The sequence below is a fragment of the Schistocerca serialis genome, chromosome 2 (assembly GCF_023864345.2).
Source record: "Schistocerca serialis cubense isolate TAMUIC-IGC-003099 chromosome 2, iqSchSeri2.2, whole genome shotgun sequence".
NCBI classification, from domain to species: Eukaryota; Metazoa; Arthropoda; class Insecta; order Orthoptera; family Acrididae; genus Schistocerca; species Schistocerca serialis.
Genome location: NC_064639.1, coordinates 242,593,806 through 242,618,332, shown reverse-complemented (window position 1 = coordinate 242,618,332; position 24,527 = coordinate 242,593,806). Strand labels below are relative to the sequence as shown.

Sequence of the window (24,527 nt, the reverse complement as noted above, 5' to 3'; positions counted from 1 at the left end):
TGAGGCCATTGTGCATTAACATAACAGTCGTTATCAGAACGAGAACTGATTACATGGAATATCCCAGAAGGCTTCGTCCAAGGGCCCTTACTTTTCCTCGTGTTCATTAACGACCTCTAAACAATATTCTTACCAGATGCTATGTTTTTTATGTTTGTAAATGATACAAACATCGAAGGATAAGCATATCAAATTTAATTTTAGACAGAGCTATTCATGGAATTTCCATGGACATTAATAATTGATTTCTGATCGATCTACTGTCACTGAATTCTCATAAAATTCAATACAAGCAATTCAAAACATAGGACTTAGGCAACACATGCATAAACTCGAGGACTTGCGGATGGAAAGGGTAGACAGTAAACTTCACAACAAATTCCGTTGGAAGAGCATACAACTGGTGCTCAAACAAATCTTTGTTCCCAATAGGAATGTTGTTAGACATCGGTCACGTAACAATAACAGAAAAGCTGGCATATTCTGCTTATAGTCATTCTACAAGGTCACACGTTACCCTACTTCCGGGTTAACTGAGCGAAGGTAAGTTTTACCACAAGATTATGATACAAATCGTTTGTGGTATGCGCTCAAGAACATATTGCATCTAAGAAACTGGCTGTGCTAATTACTGCCTCTCATTACATTTACTTCATAAGGAATTGGTCGTAATTAATACATCTCCCTCTCAGATCAGCAGCTCTGTTCACTAAATCAATACTAGGAATTAAAGATTAGTAAAAAGATTGTCAAAATCCTCGGTCCAGAATGGTACTTACTATTCAGGAAAGCACACTTCCAATAGCTTACTAGCAACCATAAAAAGTGTAGCTATCAGTAAAGTACAGTTTAAGAAAAGCTTAAAGGTTTTTACGATAATTGGCGGCATTAGCCAAGGAATTATCTTATGCGCCTCTGTATAAATTCATTTTACTTGATGTGTACATAAAGAAATGTACAAAATTTTGAATATTCTGAATTAGAATCCAAGGAAAGAACATTAGCGTATCAGCGTTTCCTGACATGTATCACATAATCGAACATCTCCTCACCACGGGCTGACGAGACAAACGGTGTATTTAATATAATTTGAAGTGTTGTTATTAGAATGTACCAAAATGGCTGTAATTGAAGAAATGTCGACTTTATAATAAGAACTGTTATCTAATTCGGCAACATGATTTGGATTTTCCATGACTTTTTCAAACAACTTCAGATGAATTTCGATATGGTTATTAATAATAGGCTATCCATGTCACTTATTCGTAATTCGAAAACAATATGTCGTTACTCACATTCTTATTATTACTGTGTTTACTATTATGCAGTCAATAATTAATATTAGTTTTATTTAGCAACGCCGTCCAGATGGTGTGCTAATATGGTACTGATACTATCAAACAAACAAAAAATCAAAATCAAAATTTACTAGAGACGAAATGGTTTCCGATTTTTGATCATACGAGCAGTTCTGTTATCTGAGTCGTTGACATTGAAAATGACGTGCAAAAATGTGTTAAGATCACTTTGAATTGCAGCAATGCCACAAACTATTTTATCTGCAGATGTCGCAGACATCTGACGTTAAAATATTTAGGAGACTTGGTAAGACTGGAGACAGAGGACTGTTTGTTCTCAGGAGGAAAGCGAAACTGTGCAATTACAGAATTACGAAACAGGCTTTCAGATGAATAGATGTGCGTGTTAGATATTGCAGTTTTAACCCATGAAACATACGATGTACAGCAGCATGTGAAACTAGAGGATTTGAAGTAGCAAAGTTTAATCTAAGATTTGAGACAGAACAGAGACGTCCATGGATCTAAGTGCTGCGGATGATACAGGGACCGCATTTTAAGATTTTCCAAATGACCATAGATGCCGCCACTGAAATGCGCCGTACGTAATGCTCTAAAATTTTTGATTTGTTATTGTTAAACAAATGCAGCTCAGAAAGTGGCCGAGCTCTGTATTTAGAGCGTGTGTTTAAGGAAACACTTCTGCTACTGTATGGATAACAGGTGCACCACAGTGTGCAAAACATGTAAATAGCACCCAGATTCACCGTGAAATTCAGGTGGTGTGTAGCCTATGGACTAAACGCAATTTGACCATGGCCGTACAGATGTAGCTGATGCTGATCGGAGCGTCCAGGTATTGCACCATGCAATTTCCATCTTTCCGGCAAGCTGCAAAAGTATTTGAGGGGAAAGAGATTTTCCAACGATGAAGACAAACGCGGTTCTCAAATGGCTCTGTGAGCAAGGAGCGGATTTCAACCGTCGACCATCGAGTCGTCGAGGAATTGAAAGAGCGCTAGAAAATTCCTATCGTTGTTTAGAGAGACTTGGTGACTATGTTGGAAAATTGTGTCATGTATGTTTGCCACTCTGAAGTGTAATGCAGTATTCAAGAAAAGTTACTTGGCCTGTCATAGCAATGTGTAACTTACTTTTTGAAGTCTCCTCGCATTTCATACCTTACTTTCAGTGATGCTGGATGGCTTTTGTTTCATATAAACCACAGTTGGAACGTTGCCTTGCGAGATTTTGTAAATAATTTTACATGTGTATGCTACAGTGTGTAATCACAGTTTTCGTGAGCATATTCACCATATACGGTTGCTTTCTTAGTTAAGTGGTAGATGTATTTCTGTGCATCTACGGGATTCCCGAAGATGATCAGATGGCCGAAACATTTAATCAACAACTCTTGGTATTCCTGAAATACGACTTTTTCAAATCTCTAGACGCAGTTTAATCCTTCCGAAACTAAGATTTCTCGTTACCAATGGCAGAGTGTAAAAAATGTTTCCGATATCGTTTCTAATGAACGTAAAATCAAATTTTTTATAAAGGTGAATATTTTAAGGAACAATAACAACATATGTTACCGAAATAGTTTGTCATTCATTGCTTTCGTATAAAACTTTTGTGGCGACCCTAGAATATACCGCTGATGGTGTGAAGTTCATTTTTTTAATTTCCATCTTTACATTTTATTTCACATTTCTGAGAAGAGACGTATGAGGGAGAATGAACAGGCATGGTAGAGAAATCTCTGATGAGGGAAGTGCGTGACCTCAAACACTCAGAACCACACAAAAGTTTTCTAGAAAATAAACAGGCCCATCCTAAAAACAGTGACGCTAGCCATTCATATAAAAAATCGACAATCTTTCACGAGAGAAATTTATAGGAAGGAAGGAAATTTCGGTTTAATGTCCCGTCGACATCGAGGTCATTAGAGACGGAGAACTAGCTCCGATTGTGTCAAGAATGAGGAAGGAAATCGGCCGTGGCCTGTCAAAGGAACAATCCCAGTATTTGTCTGGAGCGATTTAGGGAAATCACGGAAAACCTAGATCTGGATGGCCGGGCGCGGGTTTGAACCATCTTCCCCCAGAATGCGAGTCCGCTGCGTTAACCACTGCGACACCCTATTCGGTGTGTGTGTGTGTGTGTGTGTGTGTGTGTGTGTGTGTGTGTGTGTGAGGGAGAGGGAGAGGGAGAGGGAGAGGGAGAGGGAGAGGGAGAGGGAGAGGGAGAGGGAAATTTGAATGATCACTTACCCATGGTAAAGAGAGGAGCTCTGGTATTGCAAGAAACAAATTAACAAAATACGTATATGGACCAAAACCACACGTTTTTCAATGTTGCGACTTGCTGCTGTATTTCCCCCGGCTGAAAACAGCAAACGTTTTCTACTGACCTGAGAGTGTTGCATGCTATTTGGTCTTCACCGTGCAAATGTGAGTTTTCAGGTAATTGTTCAAAGCAAAGTGGAAAAGAACAACAATGCATCTCCGCCAAAGGCCTCTTTTTCGCATTCAGCGCCACTTCCACTTAAAGGCAGCAGCTGTTCTGGAGAGGCAAGTCTTGTACCGGTGTACCAGCCAACCTGAGGTACGGGCTCTTCCTGACCATAAAAATCATTATATCTGTCCAGTGTATCTTCTTGCATTTCTGTGTCACCTCCATTGTGTTTGTGGATTATTATGCTGTATAACATATTCGCGAACTCCTTATCTTCGAGGCCGATTACGTTTCCATACTCAGCACTTCGCAACTTTTGCCTCTAACATTTGGACAACATTCACGGGATAATTTCGCCTCTTGATACCAATGTACACTCTTTACACTGTATCCCCCAACCGAACACGCCAAAAGACGGCTGCCTACTACAGTTATACTATTCATACAACCTGAGTAATTACAACATACCACCGTCGGATAGCGCTAGCAGAAAACATTTGCGTGTTGCATGCGAATGGCTCAAACCACTGTTTTTGGGATGAGCGATTTATATTCTACGCTCATTTTCGTGGGGTTCAAGGTGACGCACTTCCCTTGCCAGAAAAAAACGTGCCAACGATGAAATTATTACGTGGTCATTGGTAAAAACTGCACTGCATAACCAGCAATGACATGTTTACCTCCGATACGATGCCCTGAGCTTCTTCTCCTTCTTCTTCAGCTTGGGAACACTATTTGAGCCCAAGCATTCTGTGGTGGCCTAATATTATATTTTCAAAAAACAACAAAAATAAGCGTATAGGAATTTAAATTTTAAATAGAATTTCTTCTCGTGAAACTTGATCCAAGTTGGAGAACGTGGCCAAAAAAATCATCGAATTTCAAAAGACACTTTTTCTTAAATCAGCAAAAAACCTATAGTTGCGATAGAAAAAATATTAAATGAGAATGTTAAAGAGCTTACAAATATCTGTCGATTCCTTTTTTATAAGTATCGATTGCTTCGTTACATTTCGAGATATAGTGAAAAAACGGTAAAAATCGGGTTCTTTATATCTCTTTACCATTCACATTCCTATCCTTGCCATTTACTGTTAGTACAGCTCGAGGTAAGTCGAAAAAGTACTTGTTTGAAGAATTAAAGCATCATTAATTACTTAAGGGACACGTCGCTGTTTTGAAGAAAGTCGCATCCGGTAGTTTGGTAAATTTTCTCAGCAAACAGGGCTATGGTAACGGTTTTAGGCTCATTTTCTTCGTGAAGAATTGTGTTACCATGCTGTTAAATAACTGATTTTATTAGTTGTAAGGATCAAAAAACGACTTCGAAAAACTTGTACTGTTGTTGGGCGTGTTTCTTCATCTATCTCAATTTTTATTTGATGATGGTAACTTTTAAAGAAAGAAATTTCAGAAAATTTTTCACGAATTACAAAAAAATGTTTTACGACCGTCTGGAACCGAAAAAAAGCCTAAAACGGTTACTACAGGACCATTTGCTCAAAAGTTCTAGCCAATTACCGGGAGTGCCTTTCTTTTCAAAATATCAATATATATCGAAAAATAATTAATATTTTTAATTTTTCTAACAAGTGATTTTTTTTTGACTTACCACGAGCTACATTTACTGTAACTAGTAGGTAAGGTTATAGAGAACCCAATTTTTAACCCTTTTTTGATATACGAGGTCAGGTCTATTCAAAATATTCCGGAACATTCGTAATTTCACGCCAATGGTGTGTTGGAACGCCGGCCGAAGTCGCCGAGAGGTTCTAGGCGCTACAGTCTGGAACCGCGCAACCGCTACGGTCGCAGGTTCGAATCCTGCCTCGGTCATGGATGTGTGTGATGTCCTTAGGTTAGTTAGGTTTAAGTAGTTCTAAATTCTGGGGGACTGATGACCTCAGCAGTTAAGTACCATAGTGCTCAGAGCCATTTGAACCATTTGTGTTGGAGCGAAATGCGGTTAGCATCCCTGTACACGCTTGTGTTTAATGTGTAACTGTAGCAACTTTCATTGTTGCATGTATGCTAGTTATTGTTCAGCGCTGTACTGAGTAGAGCGTTGTGTCGCACAGTTTGCAGATTTCCACGCGGCAGAGTTTGAGGAGCAAAGCGTCTGCATTAAATTTTGAGCGAAAATCAAGAAAAGCTTCACAGAGACACACGACATGATGCAGGAAGCCTATGGTGATGAGTGCTTAAGCCGTGCTCGGTATGACGAATGTTTCACATGGTTTAAAAATGGCCAGACGGAAGTGAAAGACGATCCTCGTTTAGAACGCCGTTCGGCATCTACCGACGACGCTCCTGTCAGGGAGGTCAATGAAACTGGGCGTGCCAATCGAAGACTGACTGTCCGAGAAATAGTACGTAGCAGAACGTAACATTTCAGTTGGATCATAACATGAAATGTGAAAATGAAGTGGCCTGATATGTGGCGAGACAATTCATGGCTCCTGCATCACGATAACGCATCCGCACATTCATCCCCGTTGGTGCGTTACTGTGGCACAAAAAACGAAATCACTGTGCTGCCTCATCCCCCATAATCTCCAGACCTGATCCCTGCGCACTTCTCTTTATTTCCAAAGTTGAAAATCCCATTAAAGGAGGAATATTTTCAACGGTGGACGAGATAAAAGAAACTTCGCATTGTGGAGGGAAGTATTTCGAAGGGCACCATGCACAACAAGAAAAAAATAAGCGTAGAAAAAATTTTGTGGACAAAGTTCCGGAATTATTTGAACGGACATTGCATCTTGAAGCGCAAAAAACCTATCGATACTCATAAAAATGAAATCCATAGATCTTTTTAACCCCTACAACTTTCTCATTTAACATTTTTCGATTGGAGGTATAGTTTTTTACTTATACGAGGGCTATCCACAAAGTACATTACGTTTTGGAATTAAAAATAAATAAAATATTGGAAAAGTTTTTTATTATATACAGATGAAAGCCACACTTAAACACTACTTTTCTGCATAGTTGCCATTTAAATTAAGGCACTTATCGTAGCGATGGACGAGCTTCGAAATTCCTTCGTTGTAAAATTCGGCCGCCTGCGCCTTCAACCACGTGGTTACCTCTTCTTGAAGCTGTGCGTCGTCATCAAAATGCTGCATAGCCAACCGCTTCTTCATTGCTGGGAATAAGTGGAAGTCGCTCGGTGCCAGCTCGGGACTGTACGGCGGATGAGGAAACAACTCCCACTTAAAAGATTCGAGAACTTCACGAGTGGCATTTGCCGTGTGGGCCCGGGCGTTGTCGTGAATCAGCAAGACCTTTGAGCCCAACTTTCCCCTGCGCTTGTTTTGTATTGCTCTTCTGAGGTTGTGCAGAGTTTGGCAATACCTTTGAGAGTTTATTGTAGTGCCTCTTTCCAGGAAATCTACAAAAATCACGCCTTTTATGTCCCAAAAGAAGAGGTAACCCCGTGGTTGAAGCGCAGGCGGCCGAATTTTACGACGAAGGAATTTCCAAGCTCGTCCATCGCTACGATAAGTGCCTTAATTTAAATGGAAACTATGTAGAGAAGTAGTATTTAAGTGTGGCTTTCATCTGTATATAATAAAAAAATTTCCAGTACTTTATTTATTTTTAATTCCAAAACGTAATGTACTTTGTGGATAGCCCTCGTATATATATATATATATATATATATATATATATATATATATATATATATATATATAAAAGAAAGTCGTGTTAGTTACACTATTTATAACTCAAGAACGGCTGGACCGATTTGGCTGAAAATTGGTGGTGAAGAGGTAGCTTAGAACCAGGAGACGGACATAGGATACTTTTTTATCACGTTCGACCGCTATAAAACGTGGTATAACAAAAACGCATCTGGCATGGAATAACAAAACCCAAATGTCAGCTAAACGTCACTATAAAACATGGTATAACAAAAACGCATCTTACATGTAATAACAAAACCCAAATGACAGCAAACGTCTATGGTTAAGTATCTTGAGTGAGAGAGCAATTTTAGCGGCTAAGAATAAAGATGTAGATGACCTAAACTACATAATTCAGAATGAGATCGCTGGTAAAATGCATTCACTCAAATCTATTGACTGTGTAACAAATGAAGATGAAGCCACCAACTATCCAATTGAATTTGTAACGTCCTTGGATGTGCCTGGCCTACCCCCGCACAATTTACGCCTAAAAGTTAGCTCCCTAGTAGTCATGCTTCGAAACATAAACCAACCAAAACTGTGCAACGGTACGCGTTTGGTGGTAAGTAAATTGATGAACAATGTTATTTACGCGACGATACTCAAAGGAAAATTCGAAGGTGAGGAAGTTCTCATTCCAAGAATGCCGATGATCCCAACCGATATGCCGTTTGAGTTTAAAAGACATCAATTTCCGATCCGTCTTGCATTCGCCATGACCGTTAACAAATCACAAGGCCAATCCTTGAAAGTTTGTGGTTTAAATCTGGAATATCCATGTTTTTCACATGGTCAATTAAACGTGGCATGTTCACGGGTCGGAAGACCATCTGCGTTGTTTGTTCTTGTTGAAACGTCCCCTTAGAAAAATTATTGAATTACTGAGCTGATAAACCCCTTACGTTATTTGATTTTCAAACAGCTGAGCGAAACTGAACGTACTCAGACATTTCTCTCTTTACTCATTCTGATCATCACTAAACTGACACACAAAATTTTTAGCGCAACGCCATCTGACCTTCAATAATCCCTACAAAAGAATGGCCCTGACTAACAATAACCTATACCTTTCATGAATCACTTACCTCACAAAAATCTTCGTTAGTCGAACTACTGCAATACAACAAGCGCCAATACTGCCATCTAAATAAAAGATTCTAACTACTGAGAGGCATAGTTAGCAAATGAAAGATTTTGATAGAGAACAAACAATGTATTTACCTTAATAGTGTACAAAAATCTTAATATATTTATATAAATATATATCAGTTCATAACATCCAGTCTCAGGAATTTACTCTAATGGACACACGTCCAGATCATCCGCTCTCAATACTCCGCCATCTCACTCACCACATCCACCACTGCTGGCGGCTAACCTCCAACTGCGGAGCGCTACGCGCTGCTCACATCCAACTGCCCAACACTACACTATCAAATATTCCAACAATGCAAACCAGCCACCGACTTCACACAGCACAGTCAGTGATTTTCATACAGAGCGCTACGTGGCGTTACCAACATAAAAACCTAAACAGCCTGATAATAAAACAAAAAATATCGTGTATCACAAGGTACTTAATTGAAGAGTGGAAGCTATGCACCAAAAAACATAAAGAATACAGAATCATTAAAATACTCAATGTTTCATTTGTATTTTCTAATAAAAAATTGAAGTTAACATCCAAAATCTGATTATTTATTGGCTTTAAGGCGTAACAGAGTTCGCCAGGTCAGCTAGTTTAAGAAATAAAGATTCTTGCAAACTTCGGAGATCTTTTTGGCCATGGTCGCCATCTTGCAATGAGTTTCATGAAAAAGAAACTCTAATTAAAACTTAATTTCCTATACACTAATATTTTTTGTTTTCAGGTAATGATTTTTGCGATCATTTCTCCACAACTCTTGGACTATTTAGCTAGCGAAGAGAGAGCTGTTTCGACGTGTAGCCTGGTAAGCAGAGTAATTGTCATCCCTGGCAGTGTGGCCGGCTCTTCGACCATAGATACTAGTAGACTGACCTTGCTGTGCAGCAGCTATAGGGCTGATGTGCCTTCAACATAAACCACGTGACTGTTGGCAAAACGTGGCGGGATTTCAAATCAGCGGTCTGCCATCCTATGTTTGTATCGTATTTTATCCACATTTCTCGATGGACTGCCAAACGCTTCCAACAAAAATTACGTTTTTATTTGCGAAAAATTATGTCGGAACTACATTTGACCTGGATTTGTTCACAGTACCATTTATAAAATCTAACAAATACATAGAACGCCCCTCTGGTGGGCAGCGGGACGAAATTACTATAAACTATCAATTAAAGTAAAATGTCGTTAAAATTCTTATAAACAGTAAGAGTGGAATCGTGTCAAAAGTTTAAACATAGGATTCGCCGCGTTTTGAGCTCTAGTCACTTATGAAATGAAATGGGATATGGGAATTATGTCAACTATAAGTGCCAAAATTGTCGACTTTAGGAGCAGGTCCATTTTAGAGTTTCAATTTTAGGTGCACTTCAAAGGTTCAGTTGCTACTATTTTTACAAAATTTTAAACTATCAGTTTAAAAAAAAAAATATATTTCAGATGAAAGGTGAGACTTCGAAGTTTCAGAAAATAATTTTGGAGCCTACATTTATTTAATAGTATTAGAAGGTAGAAAAAAATTCTCCTCATTTGTCGACTATAGGTGCTCTTACCTTATTATAATCTCACTTGTATATACAAAACCCGGGTTCGATTCCCGGTGGGGTCAGGGATTTTCTCTGCCTCGTGATGACTGGGGGTTGTGTGATGTCCTTAAGTTAGTTAGGTTTAAGTAGTTCTAAGTTCTAGGGGACTGATGACCATAGATGTTAAGTCCCATAGTGCTCAGAGCCATTTGAACCATTTTATATACAAAAAGGCGCGTATGTGCAGATGGCTTAAAGTTTTCCCGTTTCAGTGCCTGTATCCAAAGCTGCCTTCGGTCTTCATCCTTAGGGAACCTATGAGTAGGAACGAGAAACAGTTATACTTACTTCTGTAACCGAATTATCACAGATACTTTCCAAAATGTGATACGAGTCTGACTTTACAGGCATCACTTTCGACACTCTAATTTACGTGATACTCTATTTCAAGTGTAAAAAAAAAACATATAAAAGTCACTTCAGCAGATTTCAATAAACGCATCTGCACTATCATAGAAACCCTTACGCGTGAAATGTAATGCCTTTTCGCCCGACAAAACGCTGAGTACAGCCATAAGCGCAACACGAAACAACCATGTTTTGCCAACATTCACGTGACTTTAGTACAGAGATGTTGGATCCACGAAAATGACGTCAGGGCCAGTCTATTATATTTATGGTCGAAGGACCGGCTAGGGAGTTGTTGCCCCATTCGCGGCCCAAATCTGGGCGCACGCGCGCTCGTTAGCCAGCCAGTGGCCCCGGTCAGCTGGCCGGGCTTGTTTTGCAGATTCCTCATGTGACAATTGCCGGCCGCGGGTCAGGGGTCAATTAGGCGCGCGCCGGCCTCGTGTGTTGCCGCCGACTGCTGCGCCGCCGCCCCCCCCCCCCCCTTGTCATGCTGTTTGCCGTCCCCCGTGCTTTGTTATGGTGTCTTACGTTACGATGCGTCGTGTTATGGTGGCGCGCGCGTCCGTCACTCGCCGCGGCTGTCGACGGACGAGAGACAGAGGCAGGGGAGCTTCCCTCAGCGGCACAGCAAAACAACGACTCTCTCTCCGTTTTGTCACCTCTTTGTTTACCCCGTATTTACAGTGGGACCCTTCAAACGTGTAAAACCTTGTGGTATGGAACAACACTGCTGAGGAGCCAGCCGGTGACAGCCGACATTAAGCCTAGATTACTAAGCCCTCGTAAAATTTACGGATGCAGTAGGGAATGCAACAGGATATTTTGTACTTAATATGGTGAAACGTCCCCTTAGAAAACTTAATGAATTACTGTGCTGATAAACCTCTTACATTATTTGATTCTCAAACAGCTGAGCAGAACTGAACGTACTCAGACATTTCGCTCTTTACCTATTCTGATCAACACTAAACTGACACACAATATTTTTAGCGCAACGCAATCTGACTTTCAATAATCCCTACAAAAGAATGGCCCTGACTAACATTAACCTATACCTTTCACAAATCTCTTACCTCACAAAAGCCGGCCGAAGTGGCCGTGCGGTTAAAGGCGCTGCAGTCTGGAACCGCAAGACCGCTACGATCGCAGGTTCGAATCCTGCCTCGGGCATGGATGTTTGTGATGTCATTAGGTTAGTTAGGTTTAACTAGTTCTAAGTTCTAGGGGACTACTGACCTCAGCAGTTGAGTCCCATAGTGCTCAGAGCCATTTCTTTTACCTCACAAAAATCTTCGCTACTCGAACTACTGCAATACAGCGAGCGCCACTAATGCCTGCTAAATAAAAGATTCAAATTACCGAAGGCACTAATTACTAATAGGCATAGTTAGCAAATGAAAGATTTTCATACAGAACTAACAATGTATTTACCTTAATAGTGTTCAAAAGTCATTATATATATATACATGACATCCAGTCTTACAAAAAATGGTTCAAATGGCTCTGAGCACTATGGGACTTAACATCTATGGTCATCAGTCCCCTAGAACTTACAACTACTTAAACCTATCTAACCTAAGGACATCACACAACACCCAGCCATCACGAGGCAGAGAAAATCCCTGACCCCGCCGGGAATCGAACCCGGAAACCTGGGCGTGGGAAGCGAGAACGCTACCGCACGGCCACGTCCAGTCTTACAAATTTACTGCCTCTGTTGGCCACATGTTCAGATCATCCGCTCTCAAAACTGCGCCACTTCTCCCCCCACATCCAGCACAGCTGGCGGCGCACCTCCAACTGCGCAACGCTACGCGCTGTTAACGGCCAACTGCCCAACACTACAATGGCGAATATTACTCCAACAATGCAAACCAACCACAGCCTTCACACAGCACAGTCAGTGATTTTCATATAGAGCGCTACATGGCGTTACCAACATAAAAACCGAAACAACCTACTTACAATGGTAGTAGAGAGCTTCAGGGAGAGCATTAAGGAACGATTAACAGGAATAGGGGAAAGAAATACAGTAGAAGAAGAATAGGTAGCTTTGAGGGATGAAGGCAGCAGAGGATCAAGTAGGTAAAAAGACGAGGGCTAGTAGAAATCCTTGGGTAACAGAATAAATATTGAATTTAATTGATGAAACGAGAAAATACAAAAATGCAGCAAATGAAGCAGGCAAAAAGGAATACAAACGTCTCAAAAACGAGATCGACAGGAAGTGCAAAATGTCTAAGCAGGGATGGCTAGAGGACAAATGTAAGGATGTAGAGGCTTATCTCACTAGGGGTAAGACAGATACTGCCTACAGAAAAATTAAAGAGAACTTTGGAGAAAAGAGAACCACTTGTATGAATATCAAGAGCTCCGATGCAAACCAAGTTCTAAGCAAAGAAGGGAAAGCAGAAGAAGTGCAAAATGGCTAAGCAGGGATGGCTAGAAGACAAATGTAAGGATGTAGAGGCTTATCTCCCTAGGGGTAAGAAAGATACTGCCTACAGGAAAATTAAAGAGAACTTTGGAGAAAAGAGAACCATTTGTGTGAATATCAAGAGCTCCGATGCAAACCAAGTTCTAAGCAAAGAAGGGAAAGCAGAAAGGTGGAAGGAGTATACAGACTGTCTATACAGGGGCGGTGTTCTTGACGACAATATTATGGAAATGGAAGAGGATGTAGATGAAGATGAAATGGGAGGTATGATGCTGCGTGAAGAGTTTGACAGAGGACTGAAAGACCGAAGTCGAAACAAGGCCCTGGGAGTAGAAAACATCCCATCAGAACTAATTACAGCCTTGGTAGAGCCAGGCCTAACAAAACTCTACCATTTAGTGAGCAAGATGTATGAGTCAGGCGAAATACCTTCAGACTTCAAGAAGAATATAATAATTCCAAATTGGCCGGGGTGGCCGAGTGGTTCTAGGTGCTACGGTCTGGAACCGCGCGACCGCTACGATCGCGGGTTCGAATCCTGCCCCGTGCATGGATGTGTGTGATGTCCTTCGGTTAGTCAGGTTTAAGTAGTTCTACGTTCTAGGGGACTGGTGACCTCAGAGGTCCCATTCCATTAGAGCTACTGACAGCCTTGGGAGAGCCAGTCCTGACAAAACTCTACCATCTGGTGAGCAAGATGTATGAGACAGGCAAAATACCCTGAAACTTCAAGAAGAATATAATCATTCCAATCTTAAAGAAAGCAGGTGTTGACAGATGTGAAAATTACCGAACTATCAGTTTAATAAGTCACGGCTGCAAAATACTAACGCGAATTCTTTACAAACGAATGGAAAAACTAGTAGAAGCCGACCTCGGGGAAGATCAGTTTGGATTCCGTACAAATATCGGAACACGTAAGGCAATACTGACCTTACGACTTATCTTAGAAGCTAGGTCAAGGAAAGGCAAACCTACGTTTCTAGCATTTGTAGACTTAGAGAAAGCTTTTGACAATGTTGAATGGAATACTCTCTTTCAAATTCTGAAGGTGGCAGGGGTAAAATATAGGGAGCGAAAGGCTATTTACAATTTGTACAGAAACCAGATGGCAGTTATAAGAGTCGAGGGACATGATCAGAAGCAGTGGTTGGGAAGAGAGTGAGACAGGGTTGTAGCCTCTCCTCGACGTTATTCAATCTGTATATTGAGCAAGCAGCAAAGGAAACAAAAGAAAAATTCGGAGTAGGAATTAAAATCCATGGGGAAGAAATAAAAACTTTGAGGTTCGCCGATGACATTGTAATTCTGTCAGAGACAGCTAAGGACTTGGAAGAGCAGTTGAACTGAACGGACAGTGTGTTGAAAGGAGGATATGAGAGGAACATCAACAAAAGCAAAACGAGGATAATGGAATGCAGTCGAATTAAGTCGGGTGATGGTGAGGGAATTATAACAAATGAGACACTTAAAGTAGTAAAGGAGTTTTGCTATTTGGGGAGCAAAATAACTGATGGTGGTCGAAGTAGAGAGGATATAAAATGTAGACTGGTAATGGGAAGGAAAGCGTTTCTGAAGAAGAGAAATTTGTTAACATCGAGTATAGATTTCTGAAAGTATTTGTATGGAGTAGCCATGTATGGAAGTGAAACACGAACGTTGAATTGTTTGGACAAGAAGAGAATAGAAGCTTGCGAAATGTAGTGCTACAGAAGAATGCTCAAGATTAGATCCGTAGATTACATAACTATTGAGGAAGTATTGAATAGCATTAGGGAACAGAGGAGAGTTTGTGCCACAATTTGACTAGAAGAAGGGATCGGTTGGTAGGATATTTTCTGAGGCATCAAGGGATCTTCAGTTTAGTATTGGAGGGCAGCGTGGAGGGTAAAATCGTAGATGGAGACCAAGAAATGAATACTCTAAGCAGATTCAGAAGGATGTAGGTTTCAGTAGGTACTGGTAGATGAAGAAGCTTGCACAGGATAGAGTAGCATGGAGAGCTGCATCAAACAAGTCTCAGGACTGAAGACCACAACAACAACAACAACAACCCACAAATTATGATTTCCTTTGAATAAAAGTGGAGTAGTACACTTTACGATGGTTTGGTAGCTATGAAAAAGCAACCCCCCTCCTCCCCCACAGAATTTAGTATTCTAAGTGTAAAATCACAGTGAAAGAAAAATAATAAGTTAGCAAGAAGTTTCCTGTGGTGGCCATTTTTTACAGCAGCTGTGTTTAAATTTTCAAGGAAAACGCCTTTTGCATGCGGAATATTAATTTGTTATTTCATTTCTGCATCCAGACACGCATCCACTTTTTAACAAAGCATCTTCAGTGTGCACTGAAATATTTCCCGATATTTTCTCACCACGCATTGGTTACGGATATGAAAACGGTTCGTGGAAAGTTTTTGTAATCAAACTAAAACGTACTTGCAGTAAACTGTCTAACTCATTACTTAATAACTGTGCATCTTTCTCTCATGTGGTAAACCGACTGAAAGCTCAACTTTTTTCGTGTACCATAACATTTCAACTGCCAGTTACGTGTCTAGCGTGTCATCTGTAAGTACGGCCAACTTTCCCTATTATTTGATCGCAATTGTTTTTTGTCTAATTGTATGTGTGGTGAGAAAATTTGTGTGTGCGCTTGCGTCTGTGTTGGTCTGTGTGTGTGTGTGCGCGTGTGTGTGTGTGTGTGTGTGTGTGTGTGTGTGTGCCTATCTATCGATGTCTATAACCAATATATGACACGGAAAAAAAATCTGGTGATATTCCAGGGCACCCACAGAAGGTGCCTTGACAAAAAGCCGTAACGCGTTTGGGTAGGTGAATAAAGTACAAAAATTATGTGCAACATGCAAAAGAGTTTTCTTGAAAACTACTGCAATTTAAAATTGTAGTAATTGCGCACTGTTCTCGGGTGGAATGTTGTATAACCATCAACCGCAAGTCCGCAGCGCACCGATTTATGAAGGAGATGTAATGACATACCAAGAAATTTTAAGATTCTACATAATGTGGATGTCGAAATCCTGCAGCCATAATGTGCCGACCACAGATACTTGCATTTTAGTTCTTGCTCAACTACAACTGTCACTAGACAGCAAGCTAAAATGCTTTCTGATTCTACACTCACGTAACCCTATTCCGTCGGACGGTAGGGATTCCGGGAGGAGACCAAAATGTACTGTTTCTAAACTATTCCAAAAACCTGTGGCAGTTGTTCTGTATCATCTCAAAACTCTCATGTCATTCAGAGATTCCTAAGTTGATAAGATGATTTATTCTGCTTCATTTTTCACGTAAGTTTTATTCATATACGCAAAACAATGCCATGAGAGGCAGGCAGGTATCCTAAACAATGCTCACGCGTCTGGAAAAAAAGATACGAATGAAGTAAACAAGTGCTCATTAACTATGAACTGAGAAAAAAGCGAAATATAAATAGCGAAATAATTTTTATGCACGTGGCACCTGAAATTAGCTGTTGCTGTATCAGCATTTACGTTGCCACTCAACATTAGACATGTGACATGTATTTCTTTCAATACGACATTAAATATCGAGTTTTATGGTATATTATCTTCACGTCTAAATATTACAAGTTGTCTGCATTGCCACTAGCGATAAATTTACGGGTCACAGAAATGGATTTCCAAAATAGTATGGTAAATGTTTCTCAGATTACTGCAAGGTACACACACGTGATATACATCACGCATGATATTTTTTATGGACTGAGTTCTCTGTTACATTTTGCAAGAACAAATCACAAGAAAGTTGGTCGGATCCGTAGCTTATGTGATGGGAATTCAGATTATGTGGACATCTTCCAATTAAGTAATAAAGTCTTGTGCCAACCAGATAGTTCACTATTTCACACACCGGGCGCGATAAATAACACAACATTTCTGACCACAAATGAGTAGAAAATAAGTAAATAATACAGACTAGTGGAACCTTCTTGTCGAAGTACAGAAATATTGTAAAAGATCTAATTTTTATCACTTCTTATCATTATGATTTTCGAAACACGTGTTTTCGTAAAAAATTGTAGCTTTTCTTATATCTTATTTGTATTTCAACACGTTGTTTTTGTATGACCTATTCCATTAGTTTACATATGGCTGAATGTAACGTTCTGTGTGCGAGATTCTCTGTAAGGAATTCCGCAACCGAATTCGGAGAGAGTATTTTGTTTCGTTTTCTACAGAACCCACAGAAAATTTGCTTTTGCGGACAACATGTGGCCGACATTATAACCAGCGCACATCAGAACTCATAGTACATCGCAGCTCCGAACGATTGCGTGGCACTAGCTTGGTAAGTCCCCGTTGTTATTTAAAAAAAACTTACATGTTTGAGAAGTTCTGATAGAATTTTCAACCTGCTTGAACGCAAGGGTCACGCTGTTTCTTGAGATGACGTACGTCCTGGAAAGCCTTTTGTCGAAAATTCCGTGGACAGCATCCGGTATGGTCGTTATCGATATTCCAACAAGCATATAGGATTCGTAACCTTCTGCTTCAATAGATGCACAACAGAAATAAGGTTTTGCATAAAACATACTACTTTTTAATATTTTAGGTCGTAAGTTAGACAAGAGCAGCAAAATGATATAATAGTGATTAATCGGATAAATATTTGTTACACTGCCAGACGAGATAAAACAGACATACAGCGAATCGCAGTTTTACTTGCAGTTCTACGTAAATTCGCAAACAGCCCGCATAATTACACTTTAGTCGTTTCTCTGCTCTTTCTACGATTATTCGCCGCACGTTTCTTCTTCTTGAAAGCTGCCAACATCCGAAAGAAAATGAAAAAAGAAAAACATTTTGATTCATCTACATTACATAGCAATTTTTCACAGTTTCTGAAATAAAAATCTTACCAAGATTAACCGTAGAAAATGCTTGCACTATGCATACGATCACTTATGGATCCCTATAACTCGAACCATTTACCAGATATTAACATCATCGACAATCACAAAGGCGCATTGTTTTCATGTATGCTTTCAGGTGCAACAAAGATTCTCACTCGGCATCATTGCGTTCATTCATCAATTACTTCATAAACTTTTTTGCATGTCGATCTCATGGTAAGAAATGTCACTCACAATGAGATATATTCCAGTAAACCCTCACGCAATTGATAGTTACTCGAAATAAAAGAATATACATCTACGTGCAGATGTAGAAAAAAATGGTTCAAATGGCTCTGAGCACTATGGGACTTAACATCTATGGTCATCAGTCCCCTAGAACTTAGAACTACTTAAACCTAACTAACCTAAGGACATCACACACCTCCATGCCCGAGGCAGGATTCGAACCTGCGACCGTAGCAGCAGCGCGGTTCCAGACTGAAGCGCCTAGAACCGCTAGACCACCGCGGCCGGCGCAGATGTAGAGATGAATAGATTTAAAAAGAGCAATTTCTGACTTGTAGCATACTCTAAGATAAGTTTTAATATTGTTACGGAACGAACACATGGCGAACTTTCGGTCGACATTGTAGGGCATATAGTATTTGGAAAATCTGAGATAATTTGCGGAAAGAGGAATGATGGCTAAAAATTTTCAATTTCACGGTTTTCGTAAATAAAATTTTCATTACTGCCATTATTGTTCATGTACGATGACATTAAGGTACACTTCAGACACACGATGCGTGTAGATCGCCTAGCTGTCCGTAAGAGCAATGTTCTGTTTTCGGCGTGTTATGACAGAGGGTATTGTGTTGTTAAACCACAAGATCTCTTTTACGTTTGAAGGAAATGACACCGCAGTTTTCATGCAACAATCTAAGAGATTTGATTTATCATTTTATTCTATTTAACTATATATATTAATGCCTCAATGGCACATTTTAATAAGAATTTGAGATATTCTTGGAATGAAATGGTTTTATTACAGAAGGTCGGATCTAGGATACGAACATATTCATGCAATGAAAAATTTTGTTTTAAGTATCTTCACCAAGCCATTAAGTTTTATTTTATTTTGTTATTCTAATTAGCATACATTCTAAAAACCAAAGTTTGTAAGAGCTTGGTGTGGCTATTTACAACAAAATGTCTTTTGTGCAAGCTGTGGCGCACAATTTTACAAAGATTTTATTCAGAATTTGTATTTACATGAATATTATCATGTGAAGCCAAAATATTTATGAAGAAAAATGTGTTATAACACAAACTCAATGGCTTGAAACGGTATGAGTATGTAAGCAATCAACGCCCGACATTGTCGATAGTACGGAAACACTGGAAAACCGATCAGCACCCGAATAAATTGTGATTCACATCAACATTATCGTATTTAACCACTGTTACAACAACACTAACGTTGTTACGGCGGCTAGAATATAATGATCAAGTAGATGATTTTCTCCCGCGTGGTGTCACGAATTGTCTCGTCTGTTAGCGTCTAGAACCGATAGGTTCATGAAGAATGTCGGACTGCTTAAGTTAAACATTGTTTTGCCTTTATACTTTGATTCTATGCCAGTTCTACAGAAGCACTTCAATACTTCGCAGTTAAACAGGAAACAAATGTTACGACTGACAGCCGTTGAGCAAATTTAAATACATTTACGGTCTTTACAAACTGTTACGGCTGAATAAATGAAACCGCTGTTTATTTGGACGAAAGATATGATAAATATCTACGTCATGATACCGAAGACAGCAAACAGTGACACGTGAATCTAAAAGCAGTTAAAAATAGAGTAAAGAAGACTAAGGAAAAAAATGCAGAATACAATCTGCAGACACGCAAAAAGAAAAATTTTCAATATGGCTATAGTGACTTTTCAGACTTTCCGGGCCAACATAGAACGACTTGCGCCATATGATCCGGTGCATTCGGCGCTAGAGATTGTGCGTGCTTTGTCGAAAAACGGAGAGAGAGAAAAAATAATTGACAGCAACGGTCATAATTGTTATAAGTGTGTCATAGTCCCTAGACGGTCGATATATTGCTTATTTTGTAAAAAACGAGGTTCCGGAACTGTGACTTTCTGGGTGTGTTTCTGAAATTAGACTTCTTAAAATGTTATTTTAATGCTTTTTCCGGCCACTTTAAAAATGTGAACGCAAGGCTTTTGCTTCAACCGCAGCAAAAGTTACTCTACCACATCTCGAAATCTGCAGTTCTGATCTTTTTTTTCGTCAGGACACCAGTACAGGCTACCGTACCGTCACAAATCAAACACTGTATATACTTATAAAATTCTGAACATCGGAACGGTGTACAGAGCTAAAAAGATTGTAGCTATGAGTTATCCAAGTAGTTTAGAGAGACTTTCGTTCATTATTCCATGAATGCAGCGGTTGTGCCATAAGATCAGGCGAATGCGGCGCTAGAAGTAGTGCGTGCTTTGTCGAAAAACGGAGAGAAAGAAAAAATAATTGACAGCAACGGTCATAATTGTTATAAGTGTGTCGTAGGCCCTAGGTGGTCGATATATTGCTTAATTTGTAAAAAGAAAAAAAACGAGGTTCCGGAACTGTGACTTTCTGGGTGTGTTTCTGAAATTAGACTTCTCAAAATGTTATTTTAATGCTTTTCCGGTCACTTTAAAAATGTGAACATCTACATCTACATGATTACTCTGCAATTCACATTTAAGTGCTTGGCAGAGGGTTCATCGAACCACAATCATACTACCTCTCTACCATTCCACTCCCGAACAGCGCGCGGGAAAAACGAACACCTAAGCCTTTCTGTTCGAGCTCTGATTTCTCTTATTTTACTTCGATGATCATTCCTACCTATGTAGGTTGGGCTCAACGAAATATTTTCGCATTCGGAAGAGAAAGTTGGTTACTGAAATTTCGTAAATAGATCTCGCCGCGACGAAAAACGTCGTTGCTTCAATGACTTCCATCCCAACTCGCGTACCATATCTGCCACACTCTCTCCCCTATTACGTGATAATACAAAACGAGCTGCCCTTTTTTGCACCCTTTCGATGTCCCCAGCTGGTTTTGCTTCAACCGCAGCAAAAGTTACTCTACCACATCTCGGAATCTGCAGTTCTGATCTTTTTTTCTCGTCAAGACACCAGTACAGGCTACCGTACCGTCACAAATGAAACACTGTGCATACTTATAAAATTCTGAATATCGGAACAGTGTACAGTGCTAAAAAGATTGTAGCTATGAGTGATCCAAGTAGTTTAGAGAAACTTTCGTTCATTATGCCACGAATACGGCGGTACAGAGAGTACTGACGTGTGCCTACATAAAAGCTACACTGCTAAAATGTTATATACAAGTAATTATTCCTCGATTTTATACGTTGCACTGGGAACTCTGATGGATAAGCAATAGGCATGAGAAACGAGTGTTTGCAGCCTATTAAAACGCCCAGGTAAAGCACTAGATTCGGCGTATGAAAAAATAATTAGCAATTAGTGCCTTATCGTTAGAACTATGAGAGATGGCATTCTATTGGCGGAGCCGCTGGCGACGCGTGCGGCCCGGGCGGCCACCCGCAGAGGGCAATTAGGCGCCGGCCAGCGGAATCCGTGGCGCACCGCGTTGTCATTCTCCGGGTGGCGCCTTCCGGGAAGCAGGGCGCGGCAGGGGGTGGGGGGTAGGCAGGCGAGGCGCTACTCACCACCAGTGTCCGGTGATGGGCGAGACGAGCAGCAGGCAGACGGCGACCAGGAGGGGCCGCATGTCCGCGTGTGGGTGGCTGGCCGGCGGTCAGAGCGCCATGGCTTGCCGTCAGCTGCTGGCCGCTACTCGCTGCTGCCCGCGCCTCGGCCGGCCGGGGGATGGGCGCGCGCGCTCGCTTCGCTCCTCCAGACACCGCGCTCTCACCTGGACGGCGCGCCACGGCCCACGGCGCCCTAGTGCGCCCACCCGCCGCCGCGCGGCAGCACGGGCGGGCAGCGTCGCCTGCGCGCCGCCGCGGCGGGCGCCACTGCGCAGGCGCGCCGCTGCCGGTGGTGGGGGTGCGGCGGCGCCCACCGCTCCGCACAGTAGTCAGCTGCCGGCCTACGGCGGTAGCTGTGTCGTTCGAGCTGGCGGAACAAGTGTCGAGTTTCCCCAATTTCACTCACACCTGACAGCCGTATTGGAGACTCGATTGACCGAACTGATTGGTGGCGTAGCTCAGTCCGATAATCGTCAATCCGGATAACTGAATTCATGAAGAAAAGTAATTTCTGTATTATTAACCTACATCGCCTGCGTATGGTTATCTTTTACGTACGTTGTCATATGGCTGTCTTTCTAATATTAATGGACAATGCTAGGTGTTTATTCAAAACAAGGAAAACACGTTAAAGTTACTAAAACCAACAAAATCATTGTTAGAGATCAGAGACACATTTTCATATTTGACGTAAACTATTAAAAAAAAAAAATACTGCAGGCTTAATCATGAGATACCTAAGAAGTACCGGAACTTCAAGCGCTGATAGAAAGTACCGAAACTGAAATCATTATAGGTACGGAAAGCTGGCTGAAGTCAGAGATAAATTCTACCGAAATTTTTACAAAGGCACAGTTCAGAAAGGATAGATTGCATGCAACCGGTGGTGGCGTGTTTGTCGCTGTTGAAACGTCCCCTTAGAAAAATTTATGGATGACTGTGTTGATAAACCTCTTACATTATTTGCTTTTCAAACAGTTCAGCAAAACTGAACGTACTCAGACATTACACTCTGTACTTATTCTGATCAACACTAAACTGACACAAAAGAATGGCCCAGACTAACAATAACGTATACCTTTCATGGATCACTTACGTCACAAAAATCTTCGTTACTCGAACTACTGCGATACAGCACCAATACTGCCAGCTAAATAAAAGATTCTAACTACTGAAATCACTTACTATTGATGGGCATAGTTAGTAAATTAAAGATTTTGATAGAGAACAAACAATGTATCTACCTTAATAGTGTTCAAAAGTCTTACAAATTTACTGTCTCCGATGGACACACGTCCAGATCATCAGCTCTCAAAACTCCGTCATCTCTCTCCCCATATCCACCACTGCTGGCGGCTCACCTCCAACTACGCAACGCTACACGCTGTTAACAGCCAACTGCCCAACACTACAATAGCGAATACTACAACAATCAGGGAATCAGTGATCATAAGGCCGATGCAGCATCCCTGCATATGGAAGTAAATAGGAATATCAAAAAAAGGAGGAAGGTTTATCTGTTTAGCAAGAGTAATAGGAGGCAGATTTCAGACTAACTAACAGATCAAAACGAAAATTTCTGTTCCGGCACTGACAATGTTGAGTGTTTGTGGAAAAAGTTCAAGGCAATCGTAAAATGCGTTTTGGACGGGTACGTGCCGAGTAAAACTGTGAGTGACTGAAGAAACCCACCGTGCTTCAACAACAAAGTTAGGAAACCACTGCGAAAGCAAAGAGAGCTTCACTGCAAATTTAAACGCAGGCAAAACCTCTCAGACAAGCAGAAGCTAAATGATGTCAAAGTTAGCGTAAGGAGGGCGATCCGTGAAGCGTTCAGTGAACTCGAAAGTAAAATTCTATGTATCGACTTGACAGAAAATCCTTAGAAGTTCTGGTAAGTGGATCGAAACAGCATATCCAGACACTCTGGGATGATAATGGCATTGAAACAGAGGATGACACTCGTAAAGCTGAAATACTAAACACCTTTTTCCAAAGCTGATCACAGATGAAGACCGCACTGCAGTTCCTTCTCTAAATCTTCGCAACAACGAGAAAATGGCTGTCATCGAAATAAGTGCCCAAGGAATAGAAAAGCAACTGAAATCACTCATCAGAGGAAAGTCCACTGGACCTGACGGGATACCAATTCGATTCTACACTGAGCACGCGAAAGAACTTGCCCCCCTTCTAACAGCCGTGTGCCGCAAATCTCTAGGTCTAGAGGAACGGAAGATTCCAAATAATTGGAAAAGAGCACAGGTAGTTCCAGTTTTCAAGAAGGGTCCTCGAGCAGATGCGCAAAAATATAGGCCTATATATCTGACATCGATCTGTTGTAGAATTTTAGAACATGTTTTTTGCTCGCGTATCATGTCATTTCTGGAAACCCAGAATCAGCTCTGTAGGAATCAACATGGATTCCGGAAACAGCTATCGTGTGAGAACCAACTCGCTTTATTTTTTCATGACACCCAAAAAATATTAAATACAGGCTCCCAGGTAGATGCCATGTTCCCTTGATTTCCGGAAGGCGTTCGATACAGTTCCGCACCGTCGCCTGATAAACAAAGTAAGAGCCGACGGAATATCGACCAGCTGTGTGGTTGGATTGAAGAGTTCTTAGCAGGCAGAACACAGCATGTTGTTCTCAATGGAGAGACGTCTTCAGACGTTTAAGTAATCTTTGGCGTGCCACAGGGGATTGTTATGGGACCAGCGGATGATGCTGTGGTATACAGAGAAGTTGCTGCATTAGAAAATTGCAGCGAAATGCAGGAAGATCTGCAGCGGATAGGCACTTGGTGCAGGGAGTGACAACTGACCCTTAACATAGACAAATGTAATGTACTGTGAATACACAGAAACAAGGATCCTTCATTGTA

At 40.9% G+C, this 24,527-nt stretch overlaps 1 protein-coding gene across 1 annotated transcript in view; it reads right to left on the bottom strand.

Moving 5' to 3' along the window:
• The window catches only part of LOC126456987 (protein Wnt-6-like), a 622,242-nt gene extending 600,455 nt beyond the window's left edge, over positions 1-21,787 (bottom strand). Inside the window, exon 1 of the mRNA XM_050092950.1 lies at positions 21,601-21,787. Coding sequence (XP_049948907.1) covers positions 21,601-21,662 — 62 coding nt within the window. The 5' untranslated portion in view covers positions 21,663-21,787. The remainder of the gene's footprint in view (positions 1-21,600) is intronic.
• Positions 21,788-24,527: the final 2,740 nt, after the last annotated feature.